This window comes from Salmo salar, chromosome ssa10 (assembly GCF_905237065.1).
Source record: "Salmo salar chromosome ssa10, Ssal_v3.1, whole genome shotgun sequence".
Taxonomy (NCBI): Eukaryota; Metazoa; Chordata; class Actinopteri; order Salmoniformes; family Salmonidae; genus Salmo; species Salmo salar.
Genome location: NC_059451.1, coordinates 114,068,949 through 114,094,755, shown reverse-complemented (window position 1 = coordinate 114,094,755; position 25,807 = coordinate 114,068,949). Strand labels below are relative to the sequence as shown.

The window sequence follows — 25,807 nt, the reverse complement described above, 5'->3', positions numbered from 1 at the left end:
GCTGGCTGGCTGGCTGGCTGGCTGGGTGTGTGTGTTGGTGGCTGGCTGGCTGGCTGGGTGTGTGTTGTGGCTGGCTGGCTGGCTGGCTGGGTGTGTGTTGTGGCTGGCTGGCTGGCTGGGTGTGTGTTGTGGCTGGCTGGGTGTGTGTTGTGGCTGGCTGGCTGGCTGGCTGGCTGGGTGTGTGTTGTGGCTGGCTGGGTGTGTGTTGTGGCTGGCTGGCTGGCTGGCTGGGTGTGTGTTGTGGCTGGCTGGCTGGCTGGGTGTGTGTTGTGGCTGGCTGGCTGGCTGGCTGGGTGTGTGTTGTGGCTGGCTGGCTGGCTGGCTGGGTGTGTGTTGTGGCTGGCTGGGTGTGTGTTGTGGCTGGCTGGCTGGCTGGCTGGGTGTGTGTTGTGGCTGGCTGGCTGGCTGGCTGGGTGTGTGTTGTGGCTGGCTGGCTGGCTGGCTGGGTGTGTGTTGTGGCTGGCTGGCTGGCTGGCTGGGTGTGTGTGTTGTGGCTGGCTGGCTGGCTGGCTGGGTGTGTGTTGTGGCTGGCTGGCTGGCTGGCTGGGTGTGTGTGTTGTGGCTGGCTGGCTGGCTGGGTGTGTGTGTTGTGGCTGGCTGGCTGGCTGGGTGTGTGTGTTGTGGCTGGCTGGCTGGCTGGGTGTGTGTGTTGTGGCTGGCTGGCTGGCTGGGTGTGTGTGTTGTGGCTGGCTGGCTGGCTGGGTGTGTGTTGTGGCTGGCTGGCTGGGTGGGTGTGTGTTGTGGCTGGCTGGCTGGGTGGGTGTGTGTTGTGGCTGGCTGGCTGGGTGGGTGTGTGTGTGTGTTGTGGCTGGCTGGCTGGGTGTGTGTGTGTGTGTGTTGTGGCTGGCTGGGTGTGTGTGTGTGTGTGTGTTGTGGCTGGCTGGCTGGCTGGCTGGGTGTGTGTGTTGTGGCTGGCTGGCTGGGTGTGGGTGTGTGTGTGTGTGTGTGTTGTGGCTGGCTGGCTGGCTGGCTGGGTGTGTGTGTGTGGCTGGTTGTGGCTGGCTGGCTGGCTGGGTGTGTGTGTGTGTTGTGGCTGGCTGGCTGGTGTCTGGCTGGGTGTGTGTGTGTGTTGTGGCTGGCTGGGTGTGTGTGTTGTGGCTGGCTGGCTGGGTGTGTGTGTGTGTGTGTTTGTGGCTGGCTGGCTGGCTGGCTGGCTGGTGTGTGTGTGTTGTGGCTGGCTGGCTGGCTGGGTGTGTGTGTGTTGTGGCTGGCTGGCTGTGTGTGTGTGTGTGTGTGTGTGTGTGTGTGCGTGTCTGTGGCTGGCTGGCTGGGTGTGTGTGTGTGTTGTGGCTGGGTGTGTGTGGCTGGCTGGCTGGCTGGGCGTGTGTGTTGTGGCTGGGTGTGTGTGGCTGGCTGGCTGGCTGGGCGTGTGCGTGTTGTGGCTGGCTGGGCGGGGGCGTGTTGTGGCTGGCTGGGCGGGGGGCGTGTTGTAGCTGGCTGGGCGGGGGGGCGTGTTGTGGCTGGCTGGGCGGGGGGCGTGTTGTGGCTGGCTGGGCGGGGGGCGTGTTGTGGCTGGCTGGGCGGGGGCGTGTTGTGGCTGGCTGGGCGGGGGCGTGTTGTGGCTGGCTGGGCGGGGGCGTGTTGTGTTGTGACTCTGTGTGTTGTGTTGTGACTCTGTGTGTTGTGTTCTCTCCAGGGTCTGACAGAGCTGTATGAGTATAAACAGAAGTACTCAGACGCTGACCTGGAGCCCTTCCTGAGGAACACGTCTCAGTTCTTCCAGAGTTATGTGGAGAGAGGCCTGCGCATGATTGAGTCTGAGAGAGAGGGCAAAGGCAGGATCCAGTCCTCTAGCACAGGTAATAACCCTGCAGGATTAAAAGGGAATTATTGGTCTTTACCTTTTTTGATACTTTATCCTCTCTGGGCTAGGCGGGACGAATTCGTCCCACCTACGCAACAGCCAGTCTAATCCAGTGGCGCGATTTTCAAATACCTTAAAAATCCTATTACTTCAATTTCTCAAACATATGACTATTTTACAGCTATTTAAAGACAAGACTCTCGTTAATCTAACCACACGGTCCGATTTCAAAAAGGCTTTACAACGAAAGCAAAACATTAGATTATGTCAGCAGAGTACCAAGCCAGAAATAATCAGACACCCATTTTTCAAGCTAGCATATAATGTCACAAAAACCCAGAAGACAGCTAAATGCAGCACTAACCTTTGATGATCTTCATCAGATGACACACCTAGGACATTATGTTATACAATACATGCATGTTTTGTTCAATCAAGTTCATATTTATATCAAAAACCAGCTTTTTACATTAGCATGTGACGTTCAGAACTAGCATACCCCCCGCAAACTTCCAGCGAATTCACTAACAATTTACTAAATTACTCACGATAAACGTTCACAAAAAGCATAACAATTATTTTAAGAATTATAGATACAGAACTCCTCTATGCACTCGATATGTCCGATTTCAAAATAGCTTTTTGGTGAACGCACATTTTGCAATATTCTAAGTACATAGCCCAGCCATCACGGGCTAGCTATTTAGACACCCGGCAAGTTTAGCACTCACCAATATCAGATTTACTATTACAAAAGTTTGATTACCTTTTGTTGTCTTCGTCAGAATGCACTCCCAGGACTGCTACTTCAATAACAAATGTTGGTTTGGTCCAAAATAATCCATCGTTATATCCGAATAGCGGCGTTTTGTTCGTGCGTCCCAGACACTATCCGAAATGGTAAATCAGGGTCGCACGCATGGCGCAATTCGTGACAAAAAAAATCTAAATATTCCATTACCGTACTTCGAAGCATGTCAACCGCTGTTTAAAATCCATTTTTATGCCATTTTTCTCGTAAAAAAGCGATAATATTCCAACCGGGAATGTCCATTTAGCTAAACAGAGGAAAGAAAACAAAGCTTTCGGTCGACGCGGGCACGAGCCTGAGTCTCACAGTACTGTAACCAGCCACTACCCAAACGCGCTACTTTGTTTCAGCCAGAGCCTGCAAAGCCACGATTCAGCATTTTGCCGCCTTCTGAGAGCCTATGGCAGCCGTAGGAAGTGTCACGGGACAGCTAAGATCCTCAGTCTTCAATAAACAGAGACAAGAAGAACGACACCTTGTCAGACAGGCCACTTCCTGCATGAAATCTTCTCAGGTTTTTGCCTGCCATATGAGTTCTGTTTTACTCACAGACACCATTCAAACAGTTTTAGAAACTTTAGAGTGTTTTCTATCCAAAGCCAGTAATTATATGCATATTCTAGTTACTGGGCAGGAGTAGTAACCAGATTAAATCGGGTATGTTTTTTTTATCCAGCCGTGTCAATACTGCCCCCTACCCTCAACAGGTTATCTGATACGACTAGTGTCTACCATGTCCAACCCACAGACTTTAGTCCCTACCCTTTACCTGAGCAGTAGGGAATGTAATCCTGTAACATTGGCTCCAGTGCTCTGGTATAAGGAGTGTTATTACTGTTGTGGTTTACTAGTAGCGAGCTACTGTATGTCAATTCATTGATATTATATGCATCTGCTGGACTGGTTAAAAAGCAGCTCAGTAGCTGTGAAGAGTTGAAGTGTGATGTTTCTCTCTCTGTTCCAGTGATTCCCCAACATGGCCTAGACTCTGGCTCAGTGCCTCTGAACGGAGAGGAGATGAAACCTGCAGTGTACTATGAGAGACTGAAGATACTGAGACAGAGACAGGGACTGGAGAACAACTCCAGGGTTAGTTTAATATTGATCACATTGATGCCACTTGGCTTAGCAATTTCACATTTAGATGTATATATTGATATTATGATGTAGATTTGTAATACTTGCTGTATTGATGAGTGTCCCCATTATATTATAGCTAGTGTCACACAATTTTAAACTGTATCACCTGTTCTCTCTTGACCTTTTTCTCTATATATTCTCTCCTCTTCCCTCCTCTCTGTCATAACAGCAGGCTCAGTTATTGCAGCAGGTGGAGGGGGACAGTGGACAGATGCGTCCCACCACGTCCCTGCTGTCCAAGCCCTCAGTGGCCTCCTCCACAGACATGCTCCAAAGCAAACTGTCTCAGCTCAAGGAGTCCCGTGAGTCCCACTTCCAGCAGGAGCAGTCCCACTCCCACAGCCCCACACGCTCCTCGTCCCCCGCCGCCAACCTCGACGACCTCAAGAAGAGGCTGGAGCGGATAAAGAGCAACCGCCAATGAGTGACCCCTAACCCCACCTCTATAACCAGTCTATCCAATGTGTTAGCCAGCCTCCACCCTGAAACCCAGCAAGCATTGGCTTTACCTGCCCCAAAACCCTGCTCTTATCCTGGCCTTATTTTTCAGGGCAATCCCCTCTTCTGTGTATAAATTAGAAAAAAAGAACCTGTCATTGTATAATATTCTATAAGTGGACTAGTTTTTGTTTAGTATCGTGGCACAATTGTTTGTATATACTCATGTGTGCTAACCACTCAATGCTTTTAAGTGTCAAGTTAGGGTTATAGTGTACAGTTTCCATGTGCAAAATGCTGTAATATGTGTAAGTTAACCTATCCTTTTTTAGGTTTTAGAATTCCTTGGTTAAACCATAACATGTCTCTTCTCTGAGCCTCCAGCAAGGTTGCAGTGTGTTCCATTTCAATTCATGAAGTAAACTGACATTCCCATTTTTAAAAGATTGTCATAGAGAAGTATTGCGGAAAATCAGAATTGGAATATCAGTTTACTTCTGAAATTGAAATGGAATTGACCCCAAACCTGTTTCCAGGCCTTGTTAGTTTATACCACTGTTTGCTGAACTTGCTAATGAGCTTTTTCATCTATGAAGTTAAGACTCATAAAACCTGAAGGATTCTGTTCTCAAAGTGAAGGAAGGAGCATGGCATGAAGGAATTAATGTTTTGTAAATAAAGTTTGCATTACTAAAATCTGCTTATTAAATCATTGATTTAATGATGCGCCCATCTTGCATACTGTAGCAGAATGTTGCTAATTCTGACTCATTGTTTTTGTATTTAATTCAAATGGAAGTAGTCTTAAATTGTTGCTCTTATGAGTGTTTAATCTGTAGTGAAAATGGCAATAAAGCAAGTTTGTTTTTGAACAAACTATGTTTTGCATTTTATTCTTGATCATGACACAGGTGCACCTTGTGCTGGAGACAAAGGGGCACTCTAAAATGTGCAGTTTTGTCACAACACAATGCCACAGATACCTCCAGTTTTGAGGGCGTGTGCAATTGGCATGCTGACTGCAGGCATGTCCTCCAGATAATTGAATGTTCATTTCTCTACCATAAGCCGCATTCAATGTCATTTTGGAGAATTTGGCAGTACGTACAACCGGCGACCACGCATAACCACGCCAGCCCAGGACCTCCACATCCAGCTTCTTCACCTGTGGGATCATCTAAACCACCCGGACAGCTGATGAAACTGAGGAGTATTTCTGTCTGTAATAAATCCTTTTGTGGGGAAAAACTCATTCTGGTTGGCTGGGCCTGGCTCCCCAGTGGGCAGCAGGTAGCCTAGTGGTTAAAGCTTCTAGTAACCAAAGGTAAATATGTAGTTCTGCCCCTGAACAAGGCAGTTAACCCACTGTTCCTAGGCCGTCATTGAAAATAATAATTTGTTCTTAACTGACTTGCCTAGTTAAATAAAGGTAAAATAAAAAAAAACAGGCCCATACACAATCAGATTTCAACCGAAATATGGCTGAGACAAAGAAAATTAAACGACTCTAAGCATGATATATTTCAAGGACAGTCTCGCAAAAAGAAGCATTCTTGCGTTTTTACTACCCGCTATTCGAAACGCTCTGAACAAACTAAGGGAATCGTTTACAAACATTGGCACATTCTAAGATCCGATGACCGTATCGGTAATGTGTTTTTGGACCCTCCCTTGGTCGTATTCTCACGGGGAAAGACATCTCAGAGATCAATTGGTAAACTCTGATTTACCACCCCAAAATACCCCGGCACAACGTCCATTTGCGCCTCTACCGGATGGAAACTACAAGTGCAGTTATTTATCTTCGTCCTTGTGGTAAAAAAAAACTCTACGTACCCAGTTATGGACCACTTTTTGGAAGTGAACCACTCGATCTGTCCCTACGTTATATCGGCATTGAACACGTCACCATCCCTAGGAGAGGGGTTGACATCGACAATTTATTGTTAAAACGAAAGGCTGCCTGGATCTTTAATTTAAAGAACCTTGCTCCCTTCGGTCTCAACGTCGACTTTGACCTGAAACCATTATTGTAATTTTGCAATTCATTGAAAATGTTTGTAGGTCTATGCAGCCAAATTGTATCTATGATCGTATGCTATTCATTTATGTTTTTTATGTGTTCTATTTATATCTGTAAATTAACCGATGATATCAACTGTAAATTAACCAATGATATCAACTGTAAATTAACCAATGATATCAAACCACGCCCGGCCATGATTACCGACAGCTGTTTGTGTTCTTTGACATTATATTAACTAGTGACCCGCAGTGTTCGTCATTATATGACGACAGTTTGTCTGTCGAAATGTTGGTTATGAGGTTATTGCATCTGAGCTCCTAGTGTGCGGCTCTCCTTTTCTTTTTCAAGTGTTCTACTCCGCTAGCCAGCACCTCGCCTAAACAGGCGTGCGTTTCTCTCGCCTCCCTGCAGTCATGTGAAATCCATAGATTAGGGTCTAATGAATTTATTTCAACTGACTGATTTCCTTATATGATCTGTAACTCAGTAAAATCATTGACATTGTTGCACGTTGCGTTTATATTTTTGTTCAGTATACACAATGTATATTAATAAAGGTATTTCAGGATGTCATCAGGTTTAGGCCAAGATTTAATCCGAACATGGTTTTTAATGCTGCTGCGCTAAACAGCTGACAATTTGCCTGTTAAAGGCTACTTCCCTGCCCTTTGCAGAGTTCACATTCATGGTAAACGCTTTGAATGTCGGCTCAAGTGTAAATGACCTTTTCAAAGGCAAAATGTCCCCTATACCGCAGCTGCACTATAGCATGGGTCGGATTGAATCCAAGTCTTAAAATTGTATTTTCAACATTTACAATAAAGGCAAATATACATATCGCAATTGTGTAGATAAATACAAAATCTGAGGTATTGCCTCAAATATCCATAAAGTACTGCAAAAGCACACTATTTTAAACAATCTAATAACTTAATTAATTTTCAATCCATACAATCTTCTAAAATTCGAGTACATCTCAAAGGCCAAAGGTTACCTGAAGATGTGGCATAAACATGCTGGAAAACATTTGTGATCAAATTGAAATTGACTGGCAGTATATTCAACTTCCCATCGATGTTTCTGTCTACAAATCTTTCACTAAGCACTCCATCTTTGGTTTTGTACATCCTAAGTTAATGTAAAAGAATGGAAAACACAGTAGATTCAACAGTACAGCCTCCAAGCATGCTTTGTGACTACATGCAAGGGAAGATGAGGGCTGTATTCAAACAAGTGCAAGCATACAATACATTTAGAAACACTCTCAGCAGCCAAAGACAAATAGAAGCATGACACACAAGGACGGCAACATTATGTGTAACGTGCCAAATTCTTGACAAAGGACAATGTTTTCTGATTCAGTTGTAGGCACATGCAACACAAATTATTTGACATACAAGTTACACGTTGCTTATACAAAAGGCAGTGTCATTTTAGAACAAGAGACGTTTGAGGTTGATGCATTCGTTGTAGCAGCAGTTTTTCTCTGTTGGGATGTGCTTATTAGTTCATTGAGTAGCTGACATGGAATGTTTACATATAACTATGCAACAGTACACGCAAACAGATAGGGGTGGCAATATATCTTTCATCCACATGTTTCCTGTTGCAGATTTCTTGACAATGACATGCATCACAACAAATCTCATTATTCAAATCTATTTAGTAACAGTGTTGAGAAGTGACCTGTTTTATGTGCTGGGAGGTACATGTCTATAACCATTCTCCTATTCAGTGGGCTCAGAATAGTTATTTTAACACATAAAATAAACAGCAATGTGGAAGACTGGAGATTAAGCACAGTAGGCACCAAATCAGCCCTGTTTACTGTAAAATCGATCATAGCTCTACTGCTGTATTAAAGGGATGGTCTTTGTCAGAAGACAACATGCATAATCTTGGACTTTGACTTTCAATTTCCCTTGGTGTAATCTATAGAAAAGTGTGCAAACGGTGAATAGAGCGAACAACAGATGACTACTGCAGAGTTGGTGAACTTTGTTACTGTCCAGGAATAGACATTAGCACTGGGTCTGGCCCAGTAGAAGGCCTTTAGGAGGGAGTTTGAGCCCCAGGGAGTTGGTTCCTAGCGGGTCGATCATGTTCTTGTAGCGTTCTCCTCTGTGCTTTATCAGGAAGGGGCCCCAGTCCGGCTGAGGGGAGCACACTAGCTTCAGACGCTGAAACATAGTTCAATTCATTACCATAACATGTCGTAATACCAGGGTACACAGCAGGACAACATTAGAACACTGCTGTATAAAAACCATTGTCCGTTGAGCCAGATGTTCTGGAACATGTGTAGCAACATAGCATCAGAAGAATATTCCAATTATTTTCACTCTTTTGTAGGATGATCTTACCAAGCATCTCAATTTCACTATCAAGCTACATTAGGCATTATTAGGCTACATTAAGCATTATTAGGCTACATTATTGGACCACTACATAACATGGAAGATGAGAGAGACAGTAAATGTCTTTAGTAGGGGGAGGGGGGAGCTACAGTAAATGTCTTTAGCAGAGAGAGGGGGAGCTACAGTAAATGTCTTTAGCAGAGGGAGGGGGAGCTACAGTAAATGTCTTTAGCAGGGAGAGGGGGAGCTACAGTAAATGTCTTTAACAGGGGGAGGGGAGCTACAGTAAATGTCTTTAACAGGGGAGGGGAGCTACAGTAAATGTCTTTAGCGGGGGAGGGGAGCTACAGTAAATGTCTTTAGCAGAGGGAGGGGGAGCTACAGTAAATGTCTTTAGCAGGGAGAGGGGGAGCTACAGTAAATGTCTTTAACAGGGGGAGGGGAGCTACAGTAAATGTCTTTAGCGGGGGAGGGGAGCTACAGTAAATGTCTTTAGCAGGGGAGGGGAGCTACAGTAAATGTCTTTAGCAGAGGGAGGGGGAGCTACAGTAAATGTCTTTAGTGGGGGGAGGGGAGCTACAGTAAATGTCTTTAGCAGGGGGAGGGGAGCTACAGTAAATGTCTTTAGCAGAGGGAGGGGAGCCACAGTAAATATCTTTAGTGGGGGGAGAGGGGAGCTACAGTAAATGTCTTTAGCAGAGGGAGGGGAGCTACAGTAAATGTCTTTAGTGGGGGGAGAGGGGAGCTACAGTAAATGTCTTTAGCAGGGGAGGGGAGCTACAGTAAATGTCTTTAGTGGGGGGAGAGGGGAGCTACAGTAAATGTCTTTAGCAGGGGAGGGGAGCTACAGTAAATGTCTTTAGTGGGGGGAGAGGGGAGCTACAGTAAATGTCTTTAGCAGAGGGAGGGGGAGCTACAGTAAATATCTTTAACAGAGGGAGGGGAGCTACAGTAAATGTCTTTAGCAGAGGGAGGGGGAGCTACAGTAAATGTCTTTAGCAGAGGGAGGGGGAGCTACAGTAAATGTCTTTAGTGGGGGGAGGGGAGCAACATGAAATGTCTTTAGTGGGGGGAGAGGGGAGCTACAGTAAATGTCTTTAGCAGAGGGAGGGGGAGCTACAGTAAATGTCTTTAGTGGGGGGAGGGGAGCTACAGTAAATGTCTTTAGCAGAGGGAGGGGAGCTACAGTAAATGACTTTAGCAGAGGGAGGGGAGCTACAGTAAATGTCTTTAGCAGAGGGAGGGGGAGCTACAGTAAATATCTTTAGTGGGGGAGGGGAGCTACAGTAAATGTCTTTAGCAGAGGGAGGGAGCTACAGTAAATGTCTTTAGCAGGGGGAGGGGAGCTACAGTAAATGTCTTTAGCAGAGGGAGGGGAGCTACAGTAAATGTCTTTAGCAGGGGGAGGGGGAGCTACAGTAAATGTATTTAGCAGAGGGAGGGGGAGCTACAGTAAATGTCTTTAGTGGGGGGAGGGGAGCAACATGAAATGTCTTTAGCAGAGGGAGGGGGAGCTACAGTAAATGTCTTTAGCGGGGGGAGAGGGGAGCTACAGTAAATGTCTTTAGTGGGGGGAGGGGAGCTACAGTAAATGTCTTTAGCAGGGGGAGGGGAGCTACAGTAAATGTCTTTAGCAGAGGGAGGGGAACTACAGTAAATGTCTTTAGCGGGGGGATAGCTACAGTAAATGTCTTTAGCAGGGGGAGGGGAGCTACAGTAAATGTCTTTAGCAGGGGGAGGGGAGCTACAGTAAATGTCTTTAGTGGGGGGAGAGGGTAGCTACAGTAAATGTCTTTAGCAGGGGGAGGGGAGCTACAGTAAATGTCTTTAGCAGGGGGAGGGGGAGCTACAGTAAATGCCTTTAGCGGGGGAGAGGTGAGCTACAGTAAATTACTTTAGCAGGGGGAGGGGAGCTACAGTAAATGTCTTTAGCAGGGGGAGGGGAGCTACAGTAAATGTCTTTAGCAGAGGGAGGGGGAGCTACAGTAAATGTCTTTAGCAGAGGGAGGGGGAGCTACAGTAAATGTCTTTAGCAGAGGGAGGGGAGCTACAGTAAATGTCTTTAGCAGGGAGAGGGGAGCTACAGTAAATGTCTTTAGCAGAGGGAGGGGGAGCTACAGTAAATGTCTTTAGTGGGGGGAGGGGAGCTACAGTAAATGTCTTTAGCAGGGGGAGGGGAGCTACAGTAAATGTCTTTAGCAGAGGGAGGGGAGCTACAGTAAATATCTTTAGTGGGGGGGAGAGGGGAGCTACAGTAAATGTCTTTAGCAGAGGGAGGGGAGCTACAGTAAATGTCTTTAGTGGGGGAGAGGGGAGCTACAGTAAATGTCTTTAGCAGGGGGAGGGGAGCTACAGTAAATGTCTTTAGTGGGGGGGAGAGGGGAGCTACAGTAAATGTCTTTAGCAGGGGGAGGGGGAGCTACAGTAAATGTCTTTAGTGGGGGGAGAGGGGAGCTACAGTAAATGTCTTTAGCAGAGGGAGGGGGAGCTACAGTAAATGCCTTTAGCAGAGGGAGGGGAGCTACAGTAAATGTCTTTAGCAGAGGGAGGGGAGCTACAGTAAATATCTTTAGTGGGGGAGAGGGGAGCTACAGTAAATGTCTTTAGCAGGGGGAGGGGAGCTACAGTAAATGTCTTTAGTGGGGGGAGAGGGGAGCTACAGTAAATGTCTTTAGTGGAGGGAGGGGAGCTACAGTAAATGTCTTTAGCAGAGGGAGGGGAGCTACAGTAAATGACTTTAGCAGAGGGAGGGGAGCTACAGTAAATGTCTTTAGCAGAGGGAGGGGGAGCTACAGTAAATATCTTTAGTGGGGGAGGGGAGCTACAGTAAATGTCTTTAGCAGAGGGAGGGGAGCTACAGTAAATGTCTTTAGCAGGGGGAGGGGAGCTACAGTAAATGTCTTTAGCAGAGGGAGGGGAGCTACAGTAAATGTCTTTAGCAGGGGGAGGGGGAGCTACAGTAAATGTCTTTAGCAGAGGGAGGGGGAGCTACAGTAAATGTCTTTAGTGGGGGGAGGGGAGCAACATGAAATGTCTTTAGCAGAGGGAGGGGGAGCTACAGTAAATGTCTTTAGCGGGGGGAGAGGGGAGCTACAGTAAATGTCTTTAGTGGGGGAGGGGAGCTACAGTAAATGTCTTTAGCAGGGGAGGGGAGCTACAGTAAATGTCTTTAGCAGAGGGAGGGGAGCTACAGTAAATATCTTTAGCGGGGGGATAGCTACAGTAAATGTCTTTAGCAGGGGGAGAGGGGAGCTACAGTAAATGTCTTTAGCAGGGGGAGGGGAGCTACAGTAAATGTCTTTAGCAGGGGAGGGGAGCTACAGTAAATGTCTTTAGTGGGGGGAGAGGGGAGCTACAGTAAATGTCTTTAGCAGGGGGAGGGGAGCTACAGTAAATGTCTTTAGTGGGGGGAGGGGAGCTACAGTAAATGTCTTTAGTGGGGGGAGAGGGGAGCTACAGTAAATGTCTTTAGCAGGGGGAGGGGAGCTACAGTAAATGTCTTTAGTGGGGGGAGAGGGGAGCTACAGTAAATGTCTTTAGCGGGGGGAGAGGTGAGCTACAGTAAATGACTTTAACAGGGGGATGGGGAGCTACAGTAAATATCTTTAGCAGGGGGAGGGGAGCTACAGTAAATGTCTTTAGCAGAGGGAGGGGGAGCTACAGTAAATATCTTTAGTGGGGGAGGGGAGCTACAGTAAATGTCTTTAGCAGAGGGAGGGGAGCTACAGTAAATGTCTTTAGCAGGGGGAGGGGAGCTACAGTAAATGTCTTTAGCAGAGAGAGGGGTACTACAGTAAATGTCTTTAGCAGGGGAGGGGGAGCTACAGTAAATGTCTTTAGCAGAGGGAGGGGGAGCTACAGTAAATGTCTTTAGTGGGGGGAGGGGAGCAACATGAAATGTCTTTAGCAGAGGGAGGGGGAGCTACAGTAAATGTCTTTAGCGGGGGGAGAGGGGAGCTACAGTAAATGTCTTTAGTGGGGGGAGGGGAGCTACAGTAAATGTCTTTAGCAGGGGAGGGGAGCTACAGTAAATGTCTTTAGCAGAGGGAGGGGAGCTACAGTAAATATCTTTAGCGGGGGGATAGCTACAGTAAATGTCTTTAGCAGAGGGAGGGGAGCTACAGTAAATGTCTTTAGTGGGGGAGGGGAGCTACAGTAAATGTCTTTAGCAGGGGGAGGGGAGCTACAGTAAATGTCTTTAGCAGGGGGAGGGGAGCTACAGTAAATATCTTTAGTGGGGGGAGAGGGGAGCTACAGTAAATGTCTTTAGCAGAGGGAGGGGAGCTACAGTAAATGTCTTTAGTGGGGGAGAGGGGAGCTACAGTAAATGTCTTTAGCAGGGGAGGGGAGCTACAGTAAATGTCTTTAGTGGGGGGAGAGGGGAGCTACAGTAAATGTCTTTAGCAGGGGGAGGGGGAGCTACAGTAAATGTCTTTAGCGGGGGAGAGGGGAGCTACAGTAAATGTCTTTAGCAGGGGGAGGGGAGCTACAGTAAATGCCTTTAGCAGAGGGAGGTGAGCTACAGTAAATGTCTTTAGCAGAGGGAGGGGAGCTACAGTAAATATCTTTAGTGGGGGGAGAGGGGAGCTACAGTAAATGTCTTTAGCAGGGGGAGGGGAGCTACAGTAAATATCTTTAGTGGGGGAGAGGGAGCTACAGTAAATGTCTTTAGCAGGGGAGGGGAGCTACAGTAAATGTCTTTAGCAGAGGGAGGGGAGCTACAGTAAATGTCTTTAGCAGGGGAGGAAAGCTACAGTAAATGTCTTTAGCAGGGGAGGGGGAGCTACAGTAAATGTCTTTAGTGGGGGAAGGGGAGCTACAGTAAATGTCTTTAGCAGGGGGAGGTGAGCTACAGTAAATGACTTTAACAGGGGGAGGGGAGCTACAGTAAATGTCTTTAGCAGAGGGAGGGGAGCTACAGTAAATGTCTTTAGCAGGGGGAGGGGAGCTACAGTAAATGTCTTTAGCAGAGGGAGGGGAGCTACAGTAAATGTCTTTAGTGGGGGAGGGGAGCAACATTAAATGTCTTTAGCAGGGGGAGGGGAGCTACAGTAAATGTCTTTAGCGGGGGAGAGGGGAGCTACAGTAAATGTCTTTAGTGGGGGGAGGGGAGCTACAGTAAATGTCTTTAGCAGGGGGAGGGGAGCTACAGTAAATGTCTTTAGCAGAGGGAGGGGAGCTACAGTAAATATCTTTAGCGGGGGGATGAGCTACAGTAAATGTCTTTAGCAGGGGGAGAGGGGAGCTACAGTAAATGTCTTTAGCAGAGGGAGGGGAGCTACAGTAAATGTCTTTAGCAGAGGGAGGGGAGCTACAGTAAATATCTTTAGTGGGGGGAGAGGGGAGCTACAGTAAATGTCTTTAGCAGGGGGAGGGGAGCTACAGTAAATGTCTTTAGTGGGGGGAGGGGAGCTACAGTAAATGTCTTTAGTGGGGGGAGAGGGGAGCTACAGTAAATGTCTTTAGCGGGGGGAGGTGAGCTACAGTAAATGACTTTAGCAGGGGGGAGCTACAGTAAATATCTTTAGCAGAGGGAGGGGAGCTACAGTAAATGTCTTTAGCAGAGGGAGGGGGAGCTACAGTAAATATCTTTAGTGGGGGAGGGGAGCTACAGTAAATGTCTTTAGCAGAGGGAGGGGAGCTACAGTAAATGTCTTTAGCAGGGGGAGGGGAGCTACAGTAAATGTCTTTAGCAGAGAGAGGGGAGCTACAGTAAATGTCTTTAGCAGGGGGAGGGGGAGCTACAGTAAATGTCTTTAGCAGAGGGAGGGGGAGCTACAGTAAATGTCTTTAGTGGGGGAGGGGAGCAACATGAAATGTCTTTAGCAGAGGGAGGGGGAGCTACAGTAAATGTCTTTAGCGGGGGGAGAGGGGAGCTACAGTAAATGTCTTTAGTGGGGGAGGGGAGCTACAGTAAATGTCTTTAGCAGGGGGAGGGGAGCTACAGTAAATGTCTTTAGCAGAGGGAGGGGAGCTACAGTAAATATCTTTAGCGGGGGATGGGAGCTACAGTAAATGTCTTTAGTGGGGGAGAGGGTAGCTACAGTAAATGTCTTTAGCAGGGGGAGGGGAGCTACAGTAAATGTCTTTAGCAGGGGGAGGGGAGCTACAGTAAATGTCTTTAGTGGGGGGAGAGGGGAGCTACAGTAAATGTCTTTAGCAGGGGGAGGGGAGCTACAGTAAATGTCTTTAGTGGGGGAGGGTAGCTACAGTAAATGTCTTTAGCAGGGGAGGGGAGCTACAGTAAATGTCTTTAGTGGGGGAGGGGAGCTACAGTAAATGTCTTTAGTGGGGGGAGAGGGGAGCTACAGTAAATGTCTTTAGCAGGGGGAGGGGAGCTACAGTAAATGTCTTTAGTGGGGGAGAGGGGAGCTACAGTAAATGTCTTTAGCGGGGGAGAGGTGAGCTACAGTAAATGACTTTAACAGGGGGAGGGGAGCTACAGTAAATATCTTTAGCAGGGGGAGGGGAGCTACAGTAAATGTCTTTAGCAGGGGAGGGGAGCTACAGTAAATATCTTTAGTGGGGGAGGGGAGCTACAGTAAATGTCTTTAGCAGGGGGAGGGGAGCTACAGTAAATGTCTTTAGCAGGGGGAGGGGAGCTACAGTAAATGTCTTTAGTGGGAGGAAAGCTAAAGTAAATGTCTTTAGCAGGGGAGGGGAGCTACAGTAAATGTCTTTAGTGGGGGGAGAGGGGAGCTACAGTAAATGTCTTTAGCGGGGGAGAGGTGAGCTACAGTAAATGACTTTAACAGGGGGAGGGGAGCTACAGTAAATATCTTTAGCAGGGGGAGGGGAGCTACAGTAAATGTCTTTAGCAGGGGGAGGGGAGCTACAGTAAATGTCTTTAACAGGGGGAGGGGAGCTACAGTAAATATCTTTAGTGGGGGGAGGGGAGCTACAGTAAATGTCTTTAGCAGGGGGAGGGGAGCTACAGTAAATGTCTTTAGTGGGGGGAGGGGAGCTACAGTAAATGTCTTTAGTGGGGGGATAGCTACTGTAAATCATCTCATACCTGGATGAAGCTGCCGGGGGCCAGGTGCATCTTGATGCCAAACATGATGGGGATCCAGATAACAGAACACACCACCATGAGCCAGCCCATCACCATGGACCAGGTGGGGTAGGTGTAGGTCTCATAGGTCATCACCTTCCAGTGGTACAGACTCAGACCCAGGATAAACTGTAGTGCAGGCAGAAGACAGGGACAACCAAGACATTAAAGGCTACTGAGCATTAGGTGAACTATAGAAATATAATTATTAGAAGGGATAAAGCCCCTGCATTTGGCTAGAACAGGGTGCACGTTTTTGGTCCTGGGGCCCACCCTGGGTGCACGTTTTGTTTTTTTACCCTAGCACTACACAGATGATTCAATAATCAAAGCTTGATGATGAGTTGGTTATTTGAATCAGCTGTGTAGTGCTAGGGCAAAAAACAAAATGTTCACCCAGGGTGGGCCCCAGGACCGAGTTTGGGAAACCCTGGACTAGAACACTCATGCAAACACTCAATATGACTGACATGGTATAGTGATGCACAATGTCCATGTAATTAGATTTTTATGCAGTTAACACCGTTTCTTATGCTGAAAGCAACATGTTCTATATAAAATCACACAGTGCAACATGGGAATATAGAATATATTTCATCTTGGCCTGGGGATGGTAGCACCTACTGTGAGAATGGAGGGGGTCACAAAGGCCCAGCAGACCCTCCAGAACATGTTTGGCTGGAACCCGATCATCATTTCAATGTCTTCACAGAACCTCTTCAGACCTAGAACACAACAACCAGTTAGTTTGAGTCCTTTCACGCACAGTACCAAGGTTGATAATGTTACTCAACCACAATTAGTAAAGCATATCTTGAAAACATTTACAGGATGGCCTATGCCAAATAAGGTCTTTGTCGAATAAGGTATCTTTCGAATACGGTCTGAAAAAACTGTACAAACACTGGACCAATGCCTGTCAAGGCTATACATGACTCACCATAAATGTATGAAACTCCCACAAGTTCAAAGATGGCGATGATGATCAGAGAGTATGAGGCTGCATATGTGTCCACCAGCTGAAGCATATACATCCCATTCTGCCAGGATGGGATACAAGACCCATCAGAGCACTGAAAACGTAGCAGTCCTCTATACAGCCTCACTGACTCTCAATGTCATTCTATTAGTTTGACTGTGTATCCTTAGTGTTTGAGACGTGCCACTCAGACACCTAAACTGTATAATACATTTGCGGTATTGACAAAATGACTAGGGCCGGGATCTAGTTGTTGCAGAGCAGCGCACTACACAGCGCCTTCTCAAGGCATTCGCCATTTATGGTAAACACTACAGATGCATGTTGAGGATCAGATTAGGCCTTACCTCTGTGATCATGGGGTACCCCAGGATGTAGAAAGAGGTGCAGCACCCCAGGGTGAAGAGGGCCTTGTACTTCCTCAGATATCTGGGGAACTCATCTGACACAGACGTCACTATGGTCTCAATGGTGGCAAACTGAGACAGGGACAGTAGATACTTAGTTAATACAATAGATTCCGTCGAGCAACAGAAAGCAAAATGACAATCTTGGTACTACACACACTTACAATGAACCACTAAGACCTTGCGGAGGTCTTATCAACCACTAAGACCTTGCGGAGGTCTTATCAACCACTAAGACCTTGTGGAGGTCTTATCAACCACTAAGACCTTGTGGAGGTCTTATCAACCGCTAAGACCTTGCGGAAGTCTTATCAACCACTAAGACCTTGTGGAGGTCTTATCAACCACTAAGACCTTGTGGAGGTCTTATGAATCATTAGGGCGGCGCACAATTGGCCCAGCATCGTCTGGGTTAGGGGAGGGTTTGGTCAGGGTAGGCCATCATTTTAAAATAAAAATGAGTTCTTAACTGACTTGCCTAGTTAAATAAAGATAAAATAAAAATAAAAGACCACCAAGTAATTAAATACAAACACTTACATCCACACAAAACAGAAAGCAGAACAATAGTTACCATGGTATCCAATCCCAGGGTGAGTAGCATGAGGAAGAAGATGATGGCCCAGAAAGGAGAGAGAGGAAGTCTGGTGAGGGCCTCTGGATACACTACGAAGGCTATGCCAGGACCTGCAGAATCACAACAAGACAATAGAACTGTCTGGTTACACTAATGTTAGTTCAATAAGTTATTTTAATAGAATAGAATAACGGTTTTCTTTACCCCCATCAGCCACCTGTTCGATGGGCACTTTCAGCTCATGAGCCATAAACCCGATGACAGAGAAGATGACAAACCCTGCAAAGATGCTGGTGGCACTGTTGGTGCAGGTCACAATGATGGTGTCCCTAAAAGATCAAAGACAGTCTGAAACTGTCTGAAAGAAGTTGTTGCATCTACAGTATAGTTTGCCTGTAGGGCATGTTTCCTGGACCCGACTAGTCCTGGAGTGAGAAGCATACTCAATAGAGAATCTGTGTCTGGGAAAACGTCCCATAAGGTTTAACCCTGATCACCTGTAGCAGTTGTTATGGAACTTGTTGTAGGAGGACAGCGTGATAAGTCCACCCCAGGCTGCTGACAAGGAGAAGAAGATCTGGGTTGCAGCATCCTTCCACACCTTGGCATCGTAGAGTTTCTCCCACCTGGGAGTGATGAAGTAGAGGATGCCATCTCCAGCTCCAGGTAGAGTAACTCCTCTGACCAGCAGAATCACCAGCACCACGTAGGGAAACGTAGCCGTGAAATACACCACCTATAGAATAGAACAGAATCCAAAGAATCCAATCCAATCCAATAAAATAGAATAGAAAAACTTTAATAATCCTTTAATCCTATTGTCAATCAGTGCAGCAACGTAGACACAAAGACAGCAATCCAAAAACAGACACCAATAACCACAACATATCTCTCTTAAGAAAAGCCTCAAAAGGATCATTTAAGTATGTTGGCTGGAAAGTGACAATGATTACCTTCCCAGATGATTTGATTCCTTTAGCCAGTGAGGCGTAGACAATAACCCAGGCCAAGAGAAGACAGAGGGCCAGAGGCCAGCGGATTTCCCCTGGGTATTCTATTCCTTTGGAGATGTTCAGTACATTATATCTGCATGGAGAGAGGGAGTGGGAGACATCAGGCTACAACGCTATGTCTTCAAATCAATAAGATATTATTTTCACTGAAAGATCTAACTTCAGTCACACACACACACACACACACACACACACACACACACACACACACACACACACACACACACACACACACACACACACACACACACACACACACACACACACACACACACACACACACACACACACACACACACACACACACACACACACACACACACACACACACACACACACACACACACACACACCATATATTTTTTATTTTATTACATAGCCTAACATAATAAACAATACTTACTTAAAATACTCTTCACTTGGACTGACATAGGTTTTGTTGATCTCAGATGTGATGTTAGTGAGTTTGCTCAGATTCCCAATGACATCAGCAGACAAACATAGTGTAGTATTCCTTATAGAGGTGGCGTTCCCATCGCGCAAAATGCATGAATCTGACAGGAGAACAAAAGCGAAGAAAGTGGGTGGTAGCATGCAGGGGCGGAAATCCCGGGGGGGACGGGGGGGACATGACCCCCCCATCCTGGGAAAAATATGATTTGTCCCCCCCAACATATCACTGAAACATAACTATGTCATTTAAATAATATTAATAATACACAATGAAAGCAATTGTGCTGATTATAGACACTTAATAGCGCGTTTTTAAGTTTCAAAAGATTGCGACCCCCCCCCACCCTTAGCCTCACAATGGTTTGATCCACTGCCAGTTCCTTAGTTGGCAAGGTAACAGAGGGGTCGTGTCTACTGTCTGAAAGGCACTCAATGAACGTAACTGACGTGAGGTTAATCCAGTCAATCGCGCACACACACTAGCTGAATATGCAGAGCTAGCGCGCAAATATTAACTATTAAGCTAGCTAGTACCTATTCCATTTATGTGGCCTCGTCAAAGATGGAATCTTTGCTATCGTCAATTTATTCCAAGATCAGCACGCAGATGATGTAAGTTAGTGCTTCAAAGTCCCTGTGATAAGGTTAGCGATAAACTGAAGTCCAAACTGAACAGAACTACACTCTCTTCTACCATTGTCTTAAATATATTTAATGGTCTCGTTGCAAAAGCTAAATTGTCGCAAGGGAACTTTTATTTATTTATTTTATTTCATCTTTATTTAACCCGGGTAGCAAAGATTATAGCAAACACCACTGAAACGGAATTGGTGCTCGCTAGCTTTGCAAATTCAGCAATTGTTGGAAGCCAGCCAATATGAAACAAACTATTAAAATTACAAAAGGTTGCAGCATATGTTGTGTAAATGGTGAACTCATACAGCTGTCAACTCTTGTCATTTTAATCCGTTTCACATTTGCTAGCTACCTTTTAGATCGAAGCCCAAATAGAATGATAAAAGATAAGATGATAGAAGCCCATCTCCTACTGTAAATAACCTACACACTGCGTGTGTGTGTAGCCAGCCAGGTAGAAAAATGGCAGAAAAATAAAAGACGGACATCAGAGTATTTTTCAGTACACCAAAACGCAAAGTAAGAACCCTAGTAGCCTAATATCTCAAAGACTAGTTGATAAAATGTTCATAAGAAAGAAATGAAATTCTAATGGAAATGTTTCACAATGATGTCATTAGGCAGAGCAGGCAACAGATGGCACACACAGCAGAGTTGGGGACAGATATGCAGGGACAGACTGGCAGAGACAGGGAGTCTCAGGTAAGTTTGTTGAGTCTTTGTTTGGCAACATTATGAAAGGTTCTCAATTTTTTTTAACTTGTAAAATAGGAACATAATTGGAAAATGGCATGGATACACCCAGACTCTGCTTAAACTGGTGACTGAACTAAGATTTGTTAAAGGCAATGGTATTGCTGTTGTGATTAGTTGTGTAGTTTTGGGTACCGGTAGTTAGGAGAACGGCAAAAACACTATTTATTTGGTTCCTCAATATACATTTACCATATTACAATGTAGGCTATGTGTTACAGCACTACTTTTGGTGTCCCCCTCAGGAATTGCTCTTGAGAAAATGTCATGTAATTGTCCCCTCCAAAGTTGATATCAGATTTTCGCCCCTGGTAGCATGTGTGAGTAGTTAAGTTCTGTGGTGGCTAAAATTGAGGTGGTATGAATAAATCCACTATGCAGCGCAAGAAGAACAGATGGACGCTAGAGGGCGTCACAGTAGCCTGCCCTCCTGCAAGAATTGTGTCTAGTAAGCGTTTGTACAGTACCTGACATTAATGCTTTGCCATAGTATTCGATTGTGCCCTATTTATATGACTTACAATCCAAATACAATGTATTTTGATTTTATATCCCTGAATAAATGAAATACACAGTATTTTCCCACAATAAACATTTCTAACAACAATTAATCCTTGCATTCCAAATTGGAAGGTGTTCTGCCTTCTGAATACTTACCAAGAAGAAGCATGTCTTTGTCCTTGCAATCTTGAGTGTTCCATTTATTCTTACAGTTCGCCCAGGGGAGTGAGCCCTTCAACGAAGCGAACAGGTAGTACAATGTCCAGCACATTACTATGTTATAGTATATGGCTATCAAGACTGATATTATCAACATGGCAATCCCGCAACCTAAAATAACGAATGAGACGAAATATAGAAATTACTCTTTTGCACCTGAAATGTATAGGTTATAATAAAAAATAAAAAATAGACTATACTTACGTACTGTTCAAGTATGATCGCTGTTGTTTGGCTTACCTTGAAGAGCAGGGATTGCTTTCCATACGGACACGGGTCCTTGGCTTGCAAACTGCCCCAAGGACACCTCCAATAAGAATATGGGGATTCCAGCAAGGCCCAACATGATTAGATAAGGAATCAAGAAAGCACCTACAGGAAGAAAGTGGAAACGGAGTTGAATGTCAGGCAGCTCAATCCGATTACAGTTTTGCATGAAACAGGCTGAATGGTGAAATTATTGGACAAGAAATATGTAATTTCACAACATATAAATGTAAATTGTAGATGAATCACAATTATTATTCGTTTTATTTAATAATATAAACTGCATTAGTATCAATATTAAACGAATCACACAATTATTATTGTAATTATTATTCTTGTATGTAAATTGTTAATTTATTATTATTTAATTTATTAAAATAGGCTATTGAAATAATAGTCAAACGCTAAAACGAATAAAGTCTCCAAAAGAAATAAACAGATAGGGATTTAATTATTTTTATGTATTCCGTTTTCTTTGCTGCGATAAGCAGATGCAGTTGATGATGAAGTATGCAAACGAATAAAATTGTTTTGCAACATAAATGTGTCCTTTACCTCCTCCATTTTTGAAGGCTAGGTATGGGAATCTCCAGACATTCCCCAAACCAACAGCATATCCAACCATAGAGAGAATGAAGTCCATTTTTTTGGACCAGTTTCCCCTCGCTTTATTCTCATCTCCTCCTTCATCATCATCATCCTGAAGGAAACAATTAACGTTTAACGGTTATTTAAAAACACAAATATAAATGATTGATGTCGAAAAGTGTTTAATTATCACCGATCAATGTAATCTATTCCTGCACATTTCACCGTTTTTGTATTTATAAATGTAGGACTATTCATTCTAATGATTCTGTTTCGATTAGGCTACAATCATGATGCTTTCCATCACTTCCACACGAAGGGCGCTATTTGGTTTGATATGTCCCCAGGGAATAGAACAATGGAGAGGGCCTGCAGCGCTACAAATTACTCCGCAACACCCTGCTCTGCGGTAAGTAATGCATTGGGAAAGAACACCAGCAAAATGCTCTCAGGAAAGTGAAATTCGTTTAGGCAGCACACCAGTTTACACTTGTCAGATGAAATCAGCCACTGGCTATGTTCTGGGCATGCTTTTTAGTCGCGTCATGCCTGAGTAATAAAATAACGGACTCTTACCCCGTCCCCGGTCACTGTGCCAGGTAGAACCGAAATGTTTCCATCTGTCCCCAGTATCACAGTGGTGGGACTAATCGCCGTCCCCGTGCCATTTTGCTCTACTGGGCTCGTTGTAACACTTTGATTGGGACAGGAAGCTGTGCCATGACAGTGTATCGTAAAATGATCCACAGAGGCACATTCGGCTCCATCAATGTCGGTATTATGCGTTGCAGGTGCGTCGGTTTTAAACGTTCCATTTCTTGTGTTAGGCCTATCCACCGGTTGAGAAAAAGTTTGTTCCTCGGTTTTTGAGGGATGCTGCCAGTTTGAAGAGGGTAGATCTGGGACATTCTCTTGTTTGTTTATTGCTACTCCTACCGCTCCATTATCTGATTGTGGTAACGACTCCTGAGTGGAAGGATCAGATACCTGGCGGTTGTTCATCTCTTCAGACCAATCCTACAAAAGGTGAAATTAAGATTCGTTAGAATATAGGCATATACATATAACTGTACAAAATAAATGGTAAAATAGACTGGAAAATCAAGTGGCTTAATTGGTGGCTATTCACATATTGGATAACATATATACAGTTAGGCCTAGTGCATGTGTTTATTATTTAAATACTATTATTGCATATTTGTGGCAATTCCTTGGTGGGGCATTGGTCGACTCTGGATTGGTTATGTATTCATTATTGCAGAGATTCTTTAATTTTACGGCTCATTTGCGCTCGGTCATTCCGTGCAGCAGCAGCGGCCCCTCTCTCTGATTGAACAGGCAATAGACAAGCTGTTGAGCCCCCTCTCCCCAGTCCCTGCCCAGCAGGCATTCTCCACGGAAGTAAAACATAAACACACCAAACAGATCAAATGATTACCCGCGTAGAACCAATAATCGTTATTGTTTTAAAATTGAGATACATAAAGCTACTTTGCCAAAGTAAAAACACACAAACACAGGCACGTATGCTATAAAAATGACTAAGCTAATGACAATAGAAGAGAATCTTGCAAAAATTAAAAAAGATGCTAGAATAAGATTAGCCAAATAAAATGACAGATTAAACTGAACAGAAGAAGTCGAGTAAGGAATGTTTCGCTGCCTGGAGTAGAGGGAATGAGCAATAAACAGACGCATCATAGTTTCAGCACAATGCATTTCAGCACAATGGACGGTGACAGTGGTTCGACTACTGTACAGTCTACAGTAGTCCACTGTGTTGACTGAATAAGTGCCACTTGTGATTTTTCATAAATGTTAGTCTAAAATAACTGTAAGTAGCCACAATCATTATTTAGGCTAGGAATTGAGGATCAATGAACGCATCTCACCATGTTTGTAGTAAATTCCAGGACAGCCGGAAGCTGAGAAGAGAAGTCAGGACTGCAGCGAGATTGAAAGAAACTGCAAACGCAAAGCTCTGTCGGTGGGAGTTTCTTTAGCCTACGTCAGAGTATTGCAAGGTGCCCTTCGAGGAACGTTTTACTGCTAATATATATTCAATGCATCTTCAGTTGGAGATTCACAATTCTTCCAGGAACAACTATGCATGCCTACTGCAGTGTGCACGCTTTGTCACTCGTCGTTCGCTGCCAGCTCTGGTGTTTGGCTGGACAAATTAATGGACAAAGAATACACGAGGGAATACACAAAACAATAAAAACCAACATGAATCTCGTCACATAAAGAGAAATGCGACCTAACCATGGACTTCACGGGTTCGTTTCAGGGCAATGACCTCAATAATTGAATTATATTGAAATACAATTATAATTATTTTATAGTTTCCATATTATGATTAGTAAACCTACAATGTCAGAGTGCATCCAGATCTGACAATTTTCTGTTTTCATCATCACCTATGCCAGGTAGCGATACAGCACATTTTAGCCATTCAGCAGGAATGAACGCCTCGCATCGCGAGCCAAGCTGAACATCTGTGCTTGGCAGTGATACGCTCTTCCACATTTAACTGGCCAATACGGGTTTAATTACTTTCTCAACCAAGATTAATTGTAATTGATCTCTTTTCGTCTCCCCTTACACCATACTTTGTTTCTCAGACCAAGACCATTCTGAGAAGAAATACATTGTTGTAAAAAATAATTGTTATCACATTTTTATCGAGTGGATCGGAAATATTTGCTATTGGATATCGTGCTTATCATATTTGCTAAAAACAAACAGGAAAACATGTTCATTGAAAAATAATTACTATTTATTGCATTTAATTAATCAATATAGGCCTATATAAAACACATCTGACCTTACGAAAGATAAAGTAATTATGGCTGAAATGAATAATCAACACCATAATAACCTCATACTCATTAATAATATTTGATTATTTCAGTAAATATATTTGAATGTGTATCTGGAGGTGAGAGTTTCTGTGTGTTATTTCCTAACAGCTTCTGTTGATCTATGTGTTGAGGGTGCTTGGAGGGGCCAATGATGCAGAACTAATAGCTTTTAGTCCTGAAACAGCTTCCTGCTCCCAACAGCAGAGAAAAACCCAAAGCTCTGGGCCCAGTTCGTTGGGTGGGTGTGTGTGTGTGTGTGTGTGTGTGTGTGTGTGTGTGTGTGTGTGTGTGTGTGTGTGTGTGTGTGTGTGTGTGTGTGTGTGTGTGTGTGTGTGTGTGTATCGGGGGATAGTCCTTTAATGAACTCTGGCATCTCACTAAAGGACTCCTCAAGATGCCATCTCCTAAACAAACTGTTTGCAGCCAAGAGGCAGAAGAGCTCCCGAGTGGCGCAGCAGTCTAAGGCACTGCATCTCAGTGCTAGAGGCGTAACTACAGACCCTGGTTTGATTCCAGGCTGTATCACAACTGGTCGTGATTGGGAGTGCCAATTGGCCCAGTGTCGTCTGGGTTTAGCCAGAGTAGGCCGTCACTGTAAATAAGAATTTGTTTCTTAACTGACTTGCCTGGTAAAATAAAGAAGAGGGGGAGGGAGAGAGACAAAACACTGCTATCTCTCCCTAGGCAGGGTGAAATAGATACTTATCAGGACCAACCTCAAAAGGTACAGGGAGTAATTAATCAGCTTTCCTTTACTGGTATCATGTGGGAACAGCGTGTGTCTGATACACGTCAGTAGCATGTCTTAGGAACAGCCAGATAATGGGGTTGTATGGGGTTTAGTGAAGCGTGAGCTCCTCACACTCACCAGAATAAGGCACAGGGATGGTTGGCTTACTAAACTACTCTAGAATGGCGGC

General features: G+C 44.9%; 2 protein-coding genes across 4 annotated transcripts in view; one reads left to right on the top strand and one right to left on the bottom strand.

Annotated features, from left to right (window-relative positions):
* The window catches only part of LOC106561606 (cytoskeleton-associated protein 5-A), a 43,335-nt gene extending 38,266 nt beyond the window's left edge, over positions 1-5,069 (top strand). For all 3 annotated transcript variants that reach the window (XM_045688456.1, XM_014125724.2, XM_014125723.2), the window contains 3 exons: positions 1,637-1,799; positions 3,580-3,704; positions 3,925-5,069. In XM_045688456.1, coding sequence (XP_045544412.1) covers positions 1,637-1,799; positions 3,580-3,704; positions 3,925-4,179 — 543 coding nt within the window. In that variant the 3' untranslated portion in view covers positions 4,180-5,069. The remainder of the gene's footprint in view (positions 1-1,636; positions 1,800-3,579; positions 3,705-3,924) is intronic.
* A 1,651-nt stretch (positions 5,070-6,720) lies between these two features.
* LOC106561605 (sodium- and chloride-dependent glycine transporter 2) lies at positions 6,721-24,144 on the bottom strand. Its single transcript, XM_014125722.2, has 15 exons — positions 23,916-24,144; positions 22,600-23,040; positions 21,991-22,135; positions 21,409-21,540; positions 21,106-21,279; positions 19,010-19,160; positions 18,547-18,679; positions 18,091-18,329; positions 17,798-17,922; positions 17,591-17,703; positions 16,957-17,088; positions 16,571-16,670; positions 16,255-16,355; positions 15,592-15,759; positions 6,721-8,399 (listed from the first exon to the last, which is right to left on the bottom strand). The coding sequence occupies exons 1-15, from the start codon at positions 23,916-23,918 to the stop codon at positions 8,241-8,243; spliced, it is 2,316 nt and encodes a 771-aa protein (XP_013981197.1). The 5' UTR covers positions 23,919-24,144; the 3' UTR covers positions 6,721-8,240.
* Between the last annotated feature and the right edge of the window lie 1,663 nt (positions 24,145-25,807).

Bases quoted from the DNA above. Each gene is read 5' to 3' on its own strand.
- LOC106561605 (XM_014125722.2), bottom strand. The intron at 17,704-17,797 runs GTAAAGAAAACC...GTGATTCTGCAG, and splicing joins CGAACAGGTGGCTGATGGGG to GTCCTGGCATAGCCTTCGTA. The intron at 8,400-15,591 runs GTATGAGATGAT...ACTATGTTTCAG, and splicing joins CCCCCGGCAGCTTCATCCAG to CGTCTGAAGCTAGTGTGCTC.